This window comes from Taurulus bubalis, assembly GCF_910589615.1.
Source record: "Taurulus bubalis genome assembly, chromosome: 7".
NCBI classification, from domain to species: Eukaryota; Metazoa; Chordata; class Actinopteri; order Perciformes; family Cottidae; genus Taurulus; species Taurulus bubalis.
This window is the reverse complement of record NC_136595.1, coordinates 23,883,790-23,898,507: the sequence shown is the minus strand read 5'-3', so window position 1 is coordinate 23,898,507 and position 14,718 is coordinate 23,883,790. Positions and strand designations below refer to the sequence as shown.

At 42.5% G+C, this 14,718-nt stretch overlaps 1 protein-coding gene across 1 annotated transcript; it reads left to right on the top strand.

Annotated features, from left to right (window-relative positions):
- Positions 1-8,426: 8,426 nt before the first annotated feature.
- Positions 8,427-14,134, top strand: LOC306738767 (E3 ubiquitin-protein ligase RNF126-like; the record flags this gene model as incomplete). The annotated part of the gene is made up of 9 exons (XM_079220678.1): positions 8,427-8,501; positions 10,305-10,363; positions 10,538-10,598; positions 10,922-11,157; positions 11,775-11,843; positions 11,931-12,000; positions 12,134-12,227; positions 12,835-12,950; positions 13,047-14,134. 9 exons carry the CDS (start codon positions 8,427-8,429, stop codon positions 13,230-13,232), a joined length of 966 nt encoding a protein of 321 aa, XP_079076804.1. The 3' UTR covers positions 13,233-14,134.
- Between the last annotated feature and the right edge of the window lie 584 nt (positions 14,135-14,718).

The following is a 14,718-nucleotide window of genomic DNA, read 5'->3' as shown; positions in this document are numbered from 1 at the left end:
ATTGTCACAACGTGTCCTCTCTCTCCTTTTTACCTTTAAAAACGCACTTCTAGCTCTACAACCTGCTCCACCTCAACACAAAAAGCGTTGCCGCACAACTTATTTTATGGAATTTCGCATTGTGTGAGTAACATTTTATGACTGTCCCGGGAGCGAGAGACAGAGAGGGAGACAGAGAGAATAAGAGACGAAGAGGGAGGGAGACTCCTTAAGGACATTTTGATTTTTACAAACTGTGTCACCGTCTTAATGAGAGCCAGTTTCAGCCAAATGAGATCATGCCTGCACCCTACAGGGAGCATGGGCAGCGTTCCTCTCATGCTGAAGTTTGGGGTGGGGGTCAGGCGCTCAGTTCATGCGTGCCGTGGTTAGACCTCCTCTCATGTGCGTGCAGTGGCCTCTCTCTCCGACGGGAGGCCTCATGTGAGAGGCGGCTGAGAATCAAATCCAGGCTGGGATGCTTGTGTCCTCTGGGATATCCTCCTGCTCCTGGTTAGGCGGGTGGGTCAGGGGGACAGAATGAATATTTCGGAGTGCTGAGGCCCGGGTACTGACTCACGTCCCTGTAAAGAGCACCTCCCTTGTTTTTCTGTCTTCCCCTGAATTCTGCGCTCCGCCATGCAGCAGCATCTGGTTCGACTTTAGGGAGATGTTTATATTCCCATCCAAGTACCCTTTTATTACACTGGGAATGGAATTAGATGTTTTGTTAGTTCGAACGGGGCAAATAACAAATGCCACCGAGGGGCTGTTGCTGTGCCCGTGCATAAAACGCACACAACTGGCTTGTTCAGAAACTTATTTGTGAATGTTTTCTGCTAAAATGAAATATGATCAATTCAATGAACAAACATAAATCAGATTTAGACTGACTTCTGTCCAATGAGGGTCCTCTCGCGCCAGGTTTTATTTCTCATCTTTAGGATTAATACACAGACATTTTAACTGCCTAATCTACACCTCATTATGTGAGGCGGATGTGGACCATATAGGCCCATTACTCCCATACCTTTATGAGTGTGAATTCTTCTGTGACCCACACAACCGGCCCAGCAAACCTGTGTTTCTCGCCATAGTTTAAAAAAGTGGCAACCCCACAGGAATTTGCAGCGAACACCCACTAAAATAAAGCTTTTGCCGCACTGCGTTAAAAATATCTGTGGTCTCTCTTATACGGGAAAATACACGACTGAAAAAAATTCACTTTTGATACATGTGGACGCACCATCCAGTCAGATACAAGGCCAATCCCAGTTGCTGTTGTCATTATGACTGTGTTATACACACCTGTGTGTCATTACCACGCGGCCCTCTGACTGGTGTCGGATGTGACGCGTCTGGGTCACACCGGCGGTGGTAATGACATAATCACAGAGTAAACCTATGAGGCATTTCAGAGCTATCCTGATTACACTTAACATGAGACCGCAGGAATTCTCTGCCCATATTTCATCCTTTTTCTCCACATGCTCTGGTTTGCGGTGCGGCCAATAAGGGGGTCGGCCACAATTCCCGTGTGTGTGTGTGTCAGTGTGTGTGTTCGTCTGTATTTGAGTGTCTGATTATGGGTGCATCTCACCTGTTATGAGCATGGGGATCAGTCACACACGTTACATCACCTCTGTCTGAGTTGTTTACATCCCCACAAACACGTATGCGTAATCCTCCCCCTCTGAAATGTCAAGCTTCTCTCTCAACGACGTCCACATGGTATCATTTCCGGCAAGTTGCCGTACTACTTCCAGTGAGTCACCGGGCCAAGATTTAGATCGAAAAAATGATGTTGTGATGGGACCAGGCGCTGCGGAGTGTTTTTTTTCCCGGAGACCACCCACTCTCTGGACCACGCCACTGGATTGTAAACAGCTCGGTCCCACAGCTGAAACTAATAGATATCAGATCCATCAGATCCATCACTCCATCAGAATAGATCGGCCTCAAACATGATTTCCCAGACTCGCTCTATTACACGGCAAGTCACACAATTTTCCACATGTGCATGGAATTTAACTTTTGATAATTGATCATTACACTGACACAACAGCCCACACTCCCGTCTTATAGTTTATACTGCTACAGATGCCGCTCTATGGGCTTCTCGGAAATGACCTTTACGGTTTTTATGATCTCATAAAAAGCATTGTCATGCATATTTTATTGAGGCTTAATAAATTAGCCAAACTGTCATCTTGGAATAACGCTAATTTATTGACATTTTACATCAGGTTGAAATTAATAAATACATTTGTTCACCCTCTATCTGTTATGACGAGGCTAATGTGATGTCATTAGTTCACGCTTTAATTTCCCCCAAGTTGGAAATATAAGCCAAGCAAAGGACACTGCTCTTAAAACTCAAAACTAGTGGTTCCCTTGTTCAGAGAAACCTTGCAACCACGTGTTCCATCGCCCTTCGAGCAACGGATAGAACTCCACACGGGTTTAGTGGAAATGAGCAGTGTGTGTGTCAGTGATCTGGTCGGGATCAGCTCACCAAAAACAAATCAGCGGAGTTAGGAAGTTGTGCAAATGCTAATTGTCCCCAATTATTCTTGGAGAATTGTCTCACTTCCTCGTCGTGACCTCTGGGACGGCTTCTCATCTGGCGCTGTGTGTGGTCTGTTTGTGCCATATGTCCTGACAGGAGCAACATGCACTGGGAATGTAGCAAAGTAGGCTGCAAGGCTTTACAGAAAAATACATGTTGAATGTAAATCGATTGATCTGCGTGATTAATTTGATTTATTGTGGTTTTCTAATCAACATTTAGGTACTGTGTGTTTTTAAGTGTCCGGGAACACGTTTGGATGGAGATACATGTGCTATGAGAGTGTTGCCTCCACTGCCTTGGCACTGACAAGGTCATTGAATGAACTCTGCTTTGTCTTCATGTTGAAATATGAAGCCACATAACAACAACAAAAGTAGCCAATTAAGTGTGATAATTGCGGCCTATATATAGGCCTTGGCCCAGATTCCTGCTTGTTGTTCATAATGGAAATTTGGTTGTTTATCATGGAAACTTGGTCGAACATCAAATTTGCCGTTGAGCGGATGCCATGCAAGCTCAGCAAAGATGAGAGTGGGAAAGTTTCCTCGCTTTGGATTTTACCCGATCTTGCTTGCTTTTAATCGCCAGCTTCTTTTCGTTGAAGGGCAGCCTGAGTAGCCACTAGTACACAGCTAATTCCATTACCTGTTAGCAGTGTTGGGGGTAACGAGTTACAAAGTAACGGATTACAGTAACGATATTACTATTATAGGTAACGAAGTAAAGTAACGCATTACACTCAAAATATTGGTAACTACACGACTTTACTAGATCTCAGTAACGCGCTTTCCTGCGTTACCCAAGACATTTTTACCAGTCCGAAAAGTTCTCTTTTAGTGCCGCGCGAGTCACACGACACTTCCTGCATGAACAATAGCAACAAGCTGCTAGCTAGCGCTGCTGCTGCTACTGCCCGCGACCCCTCTGCCCAAGTCGGGTGTCGAGCCTGGTCCTGCTACCTTCGGTGGTTTTCGGGGAGCTAGCGGAAGTTAACGGAGAGCTAACGGAGAGCCAGCGGAAGTTAGCGGGGAAGTGACGGAGCATTAGCAGGAGCCCCAGCCGGCTACAGCGGGGAGCTAACGGAGACTCTGACCGAAGGTAGTAGCGGCTCGTAACCCGACGTTTACGGTAGATTGTTCATGCAGGAAGTGTCGTGTGACTCGCGCGATTATTATTATTGGAAATTATATTAATTAATAATAATAAATTATTATTGAAAATTGAAAATAAAGTGATGGAAGGGCCATGATGTTTGTCCATGTATCTTTGCAGTTAATTTGGACATTTGCTTAAAAAAATGGAAAGTAAAGTAACTAGAAGTGAAGTTACTTTTCAAATGCAGTAACTAGTAAAGTCATCTAGTTACAATTTTCAGAAGTAACTAGTAACGTGTAACTAGTTACTTTTTCTGAGTAACTACCCCAACACTGCCTGTTAGGAGATCCCCTGCTTGTTGAAGCAGGACACTGTACCACTAATAAACACAGAAGGCCCATATGGTATCTATTCTCCCCTCCAGACTACAGAGCTGCTCATCTTGTAAACACACGGATGGTCAGTTTTAGATTAGAGGAGTAACTGCACCCATGCATTGTGCTATTAGCTCCAGTGTTGCCTGGTGTGGACTGTGTGGAGTCATACAACTGCGTGAGCAAAGTATGTAAACACATAGTGTGCACGCCAGTGGAAGAAGTATCCAGGTCCTTTATTTCAGTAAAACTACTAATACCACACAGTGAAAATACTCCACGAAGTAAAAGTCCTGCATTCAAAAGATGCCTTAAAGTTTCTGTGAGGAGCTTTTCACTAGTTGTGGAATAGTCTCAACGTAAAACTGGTGTCACTATCATTGAGAAGATTAGCTACTTCTGTATAGTTATTCTTAATGCTCCACTGGGTCGGATTTTTACGCAAAATCGGATGAAATCATGCATGTTTGTTGAGTAAAAACTCCTTCAGCTCAGATTCCAGCGGGGGCCTTCCCAAGACTCTGAGCGTACAAAGAGAGTATAAAGTTGCATAAAAAAGATACTCAAGTTCAGTCCAAGTACCTTGAACTTGTACTTTTACTGCAGCTACATTCCACCACTGATGCACGCAAAATATTCGAACAGGACACTCTGGAAACCAACACACACACACACACACGCCATATTCTCACCCACACAAACAGACGCACATTGAAACATAGACAGAGTACCTGCCAACACTCCAGACATTCAAGAAGATACTATTCTCTTGTCTTCTTCTATTACACACACCTGGTAGTTTTTTTTTGTCCTCATTTCACATCTACCTGCCGTGGCATTTGATGAAGAAATGTTGTAGGCTTTTTTTTTTTTAATTGGGAATTTTTCTTGTATCCTGTGGAGGTTTGCGGTTTGGTGTAGCTATGTCGGATCGGCTGGGTAGAACAGATAACCCTCTGTTCGTGTCTTGTGCTCAATGTCCTTGTGGTTTCTTTGACTGCGTACTGCATTGTGTAATGCTGGTTCGTGAGACTACGAGTCTTGCGGCATTCCAACATTTTCCGAAATTACATTTGTATAGACCTTTTCAAACTTGGCAACATAAACATTCTAAATGGGCCTCTTTTGTATTTCCTGTTGCGGTGTTTGTTAAAGCAAGAGCTGACAGGAAGTTAACGTGGACCAACGTTGCCGGTAATGAAAAGGTTTTTCACTTTGTCACAAAACTATGTAAGTCCACAGCCATGCTGGCGTATCTGTGAGCGAAATGCTAATGTTAGCATGCTAACAGAATTACAAGGACAATGCTAACAAGTATACTGTTTACCACATCTTAGTTTATTGCGTTAGCATGCTAACACTCGCTAATTAACAACAGTCACACAGCAGAGGCTGATGGGAACGTCATGACAGTAGGTTTTAAGGTATTCGGTCCCAACCACGGTGTTAGTTTGGTTAAAAAGTGTTTAGCACCGCAAATCAACAAGTTGGCAATGATAAAGTATTTAAACTGTTAAAACGACAGTATTTTAAACTGATCGCACTGTGCATAAGTGGGACAGATGTAATTGTATGAAACAATCGGTCAATAAAAGAAGATAAAGTCCAACTCCGCTCAAGCATCGACAGTGAGTGACCACAAACACTTCACTACGGCAAAGGCTGTTGAACCTAAGTTGCTAATTGTACACATGTGTTTCGTCTAGCAACATCTATATTGTGTTAGCTGCCCCCAGTGATGTAATCGCAAACACTGAAGAACCGACGTAGCACAACAAGATTTTGTTCTGGAACACAAGCAGAGCTACAAAGAAAAAACACTGTGGGATCCCTGCTGTGATTCAAACACGTGTCTACACATGTTGAGGACATGTCAGGTTTATTTTAAAGGCCGCTTTGTTCACTAATGTTGACCTTTACAGCCTTTTAGCTTTTTGACCAGAGACCTTATCGTGTGTGTGTGTGTGTGTGTGTGTGTGTGTGTGTGTGTGTGTGTGCGTGTGTGAGATGCACAGTGTGTCTGGCGGGAGAGAGAGTCTTCGGTGGGTGGGACTGAAAACAAGTGATGCATGACTAAAAGGCCCAGGAAGTTCCAGCAGGCGGCTGTTATTGCTGAGTGTGTGAGTGTGTGTGTGTGAGTGTGTGTGTCTGTGCGTGTGTTTGTGTGCGCGCCGGAGTGTGATTCGGGGGCCCAGAGGGACAGTGTGGGGCAATCCCGGCTGGAGTGTCTGGAAAAACTCTGTGAAGTGACAAAAGCAGCAGTGTCCCTTGCAGCATATCTGTCTGCTGCCTTGGCTGCAACACTTTTTGTTTTGTTTTACCTCTGAGAGTGTAATAGAAATTTTAAAAAGTATGAAGTAGGCAGAGAAAACAACACACTGTCCTTGTGCACATACATGCACGTGCAGTCTAACAAGTTCCTTAATTACGGCGGCAGGAAGAAATCAAATTAGTGACTTCCACCCCTTGCGGTGTTTTACAGCATATGTTCCAATCCGCAACACAGCAAGAAAACATCTAAGTCATACTTAATTTAAAAAAATATCTATAATAAAACTAAATAAGTCTACTAAATAATTATTGTATTCCAAATCCAGATTAGCAGTGACGTTAAACTACCTGATGTGGAAGGTCACAGAGTAGTTTTCTGCTGCTCACACGACCTGTCTCTGACCCAAAGTCACTCACTCCCCAGATTGCGTTGCTACAATGAGCTTTCGACTGGGATGGCGGTGACGCACTGGGTGCAAAGAGACAATAGCTTACCTCAGCCAGGCAGACATAGCAAACCTCAGTGCTATCAGACCCTCTCTAATCTCAGCCCATGGGACAGTCGCGTCTTTCCTGCTCCCACATGGCCAGATCAGACACAATGCCGGCCGAGAGAGGACATCAGGACCTAACTAGGTTACATTGCGAGCTTTGCACTGAGGAAACATCCAATCTTATTATAACTAATTGTATCTATGTTATGCATGCTAAGCTGGGAAATGAAACCATTGGGTCACTGAAAGTTTGCAGTTGTTTCACGGTTATTTCATTAGAACATGTGGCAAACAGGATTGTTCTGCATAATGAGCACAGATAGGAGCTGCTTGCATTCTGGGCTGCTCTTCTAAAGAGCATAAAATTGGACATTTGTAAAGAAAAATCAGGCCAGGCGGTTTGAGAAATGTGATTGGCTGATGGGAGGTCGCATGGGAACTCCTACTTACTCTCAACATGTTTTGCCAAGCACCAAAGATACTCCAGATTTGTGTGATATGTTTATAGTGGTCAAACTGCAGTTACGGTAATCGCATTAAGGATATCTGTGAACAAAAAATATATTGAGGACATTTTAATTTACAACCTCGGAAATGAACACAGACCTGAAAATAAAATAACATCAGTCACGGTTCCTTCCAGCTCTTATGAAACCCAGTGATCTCTGAGTCCTCCACTGCTATCTCAGGGCCGCCAGATAGCCGCCAGCAAGAACTTGGCTGAGTTCGCACAAAAAATAAGAGAATGTTTTTCCCATGTGAATGGCTATTTATTTGCTGTTTTATGTCTCAGATTTGACACGTGATAAAATGGTTCCAACAACTACTGTCAAATAATCAAGGACAACTCACAAATCCACCTCAGACGAGATGGATGGCTCAAAAACAGATGCTACTTTTAGACGCTTAAAGTATGTCTGTTGGGCTCAAGAGATGGTTGACGGGAATCCAATGGAAAAGTAAAATGTGTCAAAATAAATCCAACGCAGTGTCAGATTGCAAAAGCACATCTCTGGTTTATATGTGAAGAGGGAGAGCCCGGGGGCCCTGAACCTGCAGCGATAAAACACAAGCTCAGTGTGGTGATACACACTGGGGTCTTTAGCAGTAGTATGAATTCAGGACATCGTAACCCGGTTTTCTCCAACACATTATAATAATAATCTAATAGAGTATAAAGGGAATTTATCAAGAAGTGCATTGTCTCCTCAGTCCCTGACTACACTGTGAAAGACACTCTTCAACAACAAGTGATGCACAAAAGCGCCACCATGTGGCAATGTTCTGTAACACACATGATTGTTGGTCTTTGTCAAATTCTTATAAAATATTAATTCAACTCTTCACAGTAAAATATCCGTTTTTTAATTGCTTATATTTACACCAATTGTAAAACAATTAATTGTATTTTGTTTGTGATATTTCACATTAATCTTAGTCTATAATACTATATATATAGAGTATAATCCATCCCCCCAAAAAAATGTCTTCAAATTTCTTTATTCATGTAGTACATTTTGATAGTGGTTTTTGCTGCGTAGTACATGTTTCAATCACATGGTCGTCGTGTTTTCTCGGAGGTTTTTGACCCTTCCGGTGCTCCGTAGTCCTTCCTCCTCTCTACCTGTTTAGTGGTTAAAGATGGCGGAAGCTCCTCCATGGCCCAGCCGGTTCTTCTGCCACAGATGCTCCGCAGAGATTAGTCCTCGGCTTCCCGTAAGTACCCTGGACAGAAAGCAAAGACGGAGACAGCCGGACACGTGAAAAATACGGTGGCGTTGTCGTTACTTTAATTTAAATTTAAATGGCGGCGGGGCCAAACTGATCGCATGCTAACGGCGTTAGCCCGTTTATCTCGCTCGCTCTATCCGGTGTTAGCTAGCTTGTTATCTTAAGCAGTGGATCCATCCGCGCACATTCACGAACTGCGTAGTCGTTACACACACGAGCTCTGCTATTATGTAATGTTAGAACAACATTGGCTGGTTTCTACGTTAATTTATGTCGGTTTTTACGTGGTGTGTTGGCCTAACTGGTAACGTTAGCTAGCTTATATTATCTAGCAATAACTGGTAACTGTCACACTGATCGCGTCCACTTCGGGTATTTGTTTTATTAGAGAAACGCTGTCAAGACCAATCTGACTTTGTGAGCTAGATTGTGAATCACGTATGTGAACGATCCAGCAGCAACAATGCCACTGCGTCCTTTTTTTGTGTGTGTTACCATTCACTAAAGCACACAAGTGGCATGCCTGTCTGTCACGGGCTAGAATGATCCGCCATAGAGCTGAAATGTGCCCCTCACAATGTAGAAAAGATCAGCCATAGGTTTCGGTTTATTTTGTCATTTAAACCATAGCAAATGCAGCGGATTGACACAGTGTTTCTGTCAGAATCAGAGTTTAGAGCCATCTAAACAGAAAATATACACAAACACGTATATGTATCCACACAGAAGGTATACAAATGATGTATGTTAACAAGGTTTGTCTGTGTTGGATGTTGGGACTGCTGTAATGCGTTATGCAGTCTGATAGCCTGAAGGAAGAAGCTGCATCTTATTCTGGTGGACTTCATGCTCTGGAGGCTTTTTGCACACCATCTCTATCTGTAGATGTCCTGCATGGGGAGGAAAGAGACCCAGTTGGTCTTCTCAGCTGTCCTCTGTGTTCAGCTGATGCAGTTCCCTTGTCTAATAGTGACAGCTGTTCAGGCAACTTTAAATAGTGTCCCAATAGATGGTGGAAAGTCATCAGGGAATATGTCACCTGCCAAATACAAGATAACCGTTGGCTGTGGCAGGTACACATTCCAGTCTGCAGTGTGTGCTAGAATAGCGGTCCCCAACCTTTTTTGAGCCACGAGCCGGTTACATGTAAGACAATGTTTTACCGGGATTCACGGTTTGGGCGATAAATATGACATGATGCATATGACGTAATAAAATGATACGACCGGCATAAAGACTATTATAAAGTGCATAAAAATACAACGCACGATTACATCGCATTAGTGGGAGCCCTGAGCTTGTTTCTCTGCTACGACACCCGACGTGGGTACTTTATGTCTACTCCTTAACTTTAAACCTGCTTCACAAAGACAGGCCGTTATAATGGAAGCATGGTTTTCACTGCTCTTTTGGCGATCTCAGGATATTCTGCCTTAATTTGAATCCAGAAGTTGAAACAGACTTTTAAGTTTCATTTTTGGGGTAACGTATCACGTAACCTCTTTGACATGTGTCAAGGGGTTCCGTCTGAGTTTACGCACAGACAGATGTATTCTGACATTTTTTTCATTCATTCTTTCTGTGCGGCCCGCAGACTGGTACCGGGCCGGTGGTTGGGGACCGCTGTGCTAGAAGAAATGTGGTGCTTTATTTGCCTGCTGCATACTGTGTTTTTTTTAAGTCACAGTTTTACATGAAAAGTGATGCAGCTGTTTGTAAAATAGATCGTTGAGCATGTTGTGATGAGTCTAATGTTCTGGTTTTACTCCCTTTTATGTTTGTTTCCAGGAGTATACATGTCCGACATGTGACTCAGGCTTTATTGAGGAGCTGCTGGAGGAGAGAAGGTGTGTGTATACATTTCCTAAACAAGGCAGCATTTTTTTTTTTTTTTACGATTGTTGTAGACTGCCACCATCCATAAAGGGAAGAAATGGGACAAAGAAAAAAAAATGTCATGATTGGGAAGGATGGAAACTATGTCGAGACATAACTTTGTCAACTAATTGTTGTCTGTTTAGTGCCGACAATGGCTCCGCGTCTACCATCACCAGCGGGCCCCAGAACCAGCAACCATTTGAGGTTTCTAACCGATTCTTTTCTCTAATCTCTATCACACACAACCTCTCTCTCTCTCTCTTTCTCTCTCTCTGTCCCACTACACCGTTGCATACTATCGTCAGAATTTACAAAAATAGTTACCATTTGCATTTCTTTTGCTGATTTAGTACTGCACATGATGGAAGTCACCTCTGGGTTGCCACAGACCACAGTTTAAAGTGATATTATTATGAAGTGATTGGGCTGTTTTTAACTTTGCCCAAAGAAAGGTAACATTGTTAGCCTGATATGTAGTTTTACATGAGTACTGTGGGATGACTTGTGTGCTTTCATCCATTTTTCAGAATCCGGACCAGCATATGTTTACTTTCCCTTCTGGCTACGGCCAGTTTGCCCTGGGTGTCTTTGACGACCGCTTCGACTTCGGTGCTGGACTGGGAACAGAGGATAACAGGGATGCTGAAAACAGGCGAGAAAGGGAAACGGCATCGCGGCAACGATATGGTGCCAGGCAACCGAGGAGTCGTCATGGTTCAAGGCGACAAGCAGGGAGGCATGAGGGAGTTCCGACTCTAGAGGGGTAAGTAGTGCAGACTGTCACTTGTGGGACTTGAGTCCTAAATCAAGCTTGAGGACTTAATTAGTTCATTAAAAGATATTTTTCAACCTGGACCCTATTTTTTCATGTTTTAGTGACTAATTGGTACAACAATTCCTTAAATTGATCAGAAGAAGTGAGATACTGAGCATTTCAGTGGCAAAAACACACACTTTTAGTAGACATTCATTGACGGATTGTTATAGTACGTGTCTGCCAACATTATGGAAGGGACCCTACAGAGTGCTTCTTACCTTTCTCTTGATCCAGTCCGTCCGTCACTCACGTTTCCGCCGTTATCTTTAGGCAACAAGTCGCATGACACAATAACAAACAGAAAGCCAGCAGTAAGAAAGCCTTCTTATTTCTCTGTACGGTCCTTTCCATACATTGTCATACACTTATAATAACAATCGAAGCATGTCGGTGATGTTCACGATCAGAACTGGACCAATTGTGTACTTGGACACAAAAACATGGCAAATAGGATCCAGGTTGAACAATACAGGTTACCCTTCAGTAGCGGCGCAGTTCATTTACTTGTTTCTCATTTCACTATCAATAAATCTGTATCATAGCTGTGTCTTTTTCTTTTATAGAATCATCCAGCAACTAGTGAATGGAATAATTGCACCCACTGCAATGCCAAATATTGGTGTTGGACCCTGGTGAGTGTCTGAAACACACTTGTATTTAACCAGTAAACTAATCTTCATCTGTCTTGGTTGCTCTAATGTTTGACTATTTTCTTAAAGGGGTGTTCTTCACTCAAATCCTATGGATTATGCCTGGGGTGCTAATGGACTAGATGCAATTATAACTCAGGTATTTTTCAGTAACCTTTTTAAATGTTTTTAAAGCGATTGCTGTGCTTTTTCATTTAAATCCTTTAAACATTTTAGATGTCATAAAATATGCAGTAATATGCATCTAAACTTTTTCTCTCTCTCGTATTTAGCTATTAAACCAGTTTGAGAACACGGGACCTCCGCCTGCCGATAGGGATAAAATAAAAACTCTTCCTACAGTACAAATCACAGAGGAGCACGTTGGTAAGTTAAAACATAAGAAAGTGTAACGGAATATTTTAGAACTGGTTTTCTTTTTTCTTCCGATATCTTAGTTGTAACTTTTTCAAATTTGGACAGCAGTATAGTTTTCTTTAAAAATGGATGGTTGCATGCTGTCATTATATTACAGTTTAAATTTCATGCAATTATCATTTTGCCAGACTAGCTGGCTTCATTGGGCTTTAATTTCAAAAGAATGTTTCTTTTGAAGCATCTCACCAGAGACGAGTTTATAGTTCATGAACGCTCAAATGCATAATTCTGTATTAAAACATGTGCTGGCGACACAGATAACTCAAACGGTGCACTTATTTGATAATCAACCACAAGATGCAGCTTTAGTCTTATTGAAATCATCATCTGAGAATTGATAGACCGCATCTTTTTCATATTTGGATCATAGATCAGATCATATTCAGTATCCCGTCTCATTTGAAACTTTACTGTGTCTATTAATAACTATGCATTTCTAAATAACATTGATGGTTCGTAATGTAATCTAATGTAAAGTTATAACCCTCTCATCCAAACCGGCTTAACAGATCGTACTTAATATTTTTTCATATTTGTAACCCGCTTTGACTTTCAGCTTCAGGACTGGAATGTCCAGTGTGTAAAGAAGATTACAGTGTCGGAGAAAATGTGAGGCAGCTCCCGTGCAATCACATGTTCCACAATGATTGCATAGTCCCCTGGCTGGAACAGGTATTCAACATCCTAATGCTCTCCCTACTTAAAGTACAAAACAAAGGCACCCTTATTTTTACCACTCTCTCTGTCTCTCTTTCTCTTTCTCTCCAGCATGACACTTGTCCAGTGTGCAGGAAAAGCTTGTGTGGACAGAACACGGCAACGAACCCTCCAGAACTATCAGGGATGAACTTTACCTCCTCCTCTTCCTCTTCCTCTTCCTCGGCCTCCTCATCTTCCTCGACCCCTCAGTCCTCAAGTTCGGCCAGCAATGAGAACTCCACTGATAACTCATAGAGGGCCGTTGGTCCTCGTGGCCCTGCGAGCTGTTTATAGCTCCTAGGCTGCTGTTCTTCGGAGCGGTGACCTCCAGTCTCTCCCTGCTGTAGGGCAGAGGCCTGAGTGCATCTCGCCAGGAGCACTCGAGTCTGATTCGGGGGCAACTGATACGCCAGGTCCACGTCTTTCTGCCCGTCCTGTTGCTCCCATCTTCGACAGGGATCCGAACAAAGGAAGGGCGGAGGCCTGGAGTGCAGCTTCTGTCAGGGAGGATGTAGAGAAGCATGGAAACTTCAAGGGGCTCGATCTGCCTGAATCACCTCACACAGGAAGAGAGAATAAAAGAATCCAAAGGTAAAAGACTCGGGACAACAAGACAGTTGTGGTTCTTTCTTTTTTTAAATTTTTATCCAGACTGTGTGAATTGACCCACTTTTGCTAATGAAGCAAAAAGAACTGTACATTTATTCCTTTTTATAAGTAGTATTCATATCTCACCAATAATACGATCCAAAGTGCACTGTTAAAAGTGTGCACTTAAGTTGTTTCTTCTTGCTTTAGAATGATACTACTTTCTTTTTCTTTTTTTTTACCCAAAACAAATTCCAATAGTTTGTAATATGATTAACCTACAGATTACCGGACACCACACATACAAATGTTTGCACTTGAAATGATGCGGTAAATTGCAGTTATTCTGTGCCGTTTGGATATTGATACGGATATCATCACTAAATTACACGCATACATATTTTGTTATCTGCAAGCCTAAAACACTCATTAACTTGTCAGAGCATTTTTGGGGATTTTAACGTAAAGGTAAATTAAATATTTTCTGAAGTTGCCAGTTGACTATTGATTTGCAGTATGATTGTGTCCACAAAAAAAAGTGATATGAAAATAAAGCTGTTTTTGGGTGCTACCACTCAAAATTCATGTAAAGCATTCTCGGTGTGTATATGTGTGTGCGTGCGTATAACACTCTTTTAAGGTCGAATCGTGACCATCAGCAGTCATAAAATGTACTGAAAGACATCTGTTTGCTGCACTTAGTGTTTGATGCTGCGGTTAGCCACTAGATTGGAGTCCTGTTAAAAAAAACATTTATATCAAATACTTCTGGTTTTATTGGCAAACAGGCAAAAATATGAGCTGTGCTGTTTTGTGTTCCCCAGTCTGAATTATTTGTCCCTTTAGTGGCATCTTGCAGACTCTTAGAACCACCAAGCACCAACCAGAGAACAATAGCATCAACAATAACCTCATCGACGAGCACCGCTGGAAGTGATTTCAATGCATGATACGGTTCTGAGAGTTCAAAGTAAGCCCTTGGTCCAAAGGCACGTCTATAGTAAACAGGGTCTCTATTAAATAGTTCAATGGGAAACTTTCCTATTAAATGTTATCAATAAGCAAATACATTCTGCTTCCCCTCATTGTTTAGCCTTGCACACATATTTCCTCTACATTGTACCTGTTTTCCTCTGGGGTTTAGGTTCAAAGG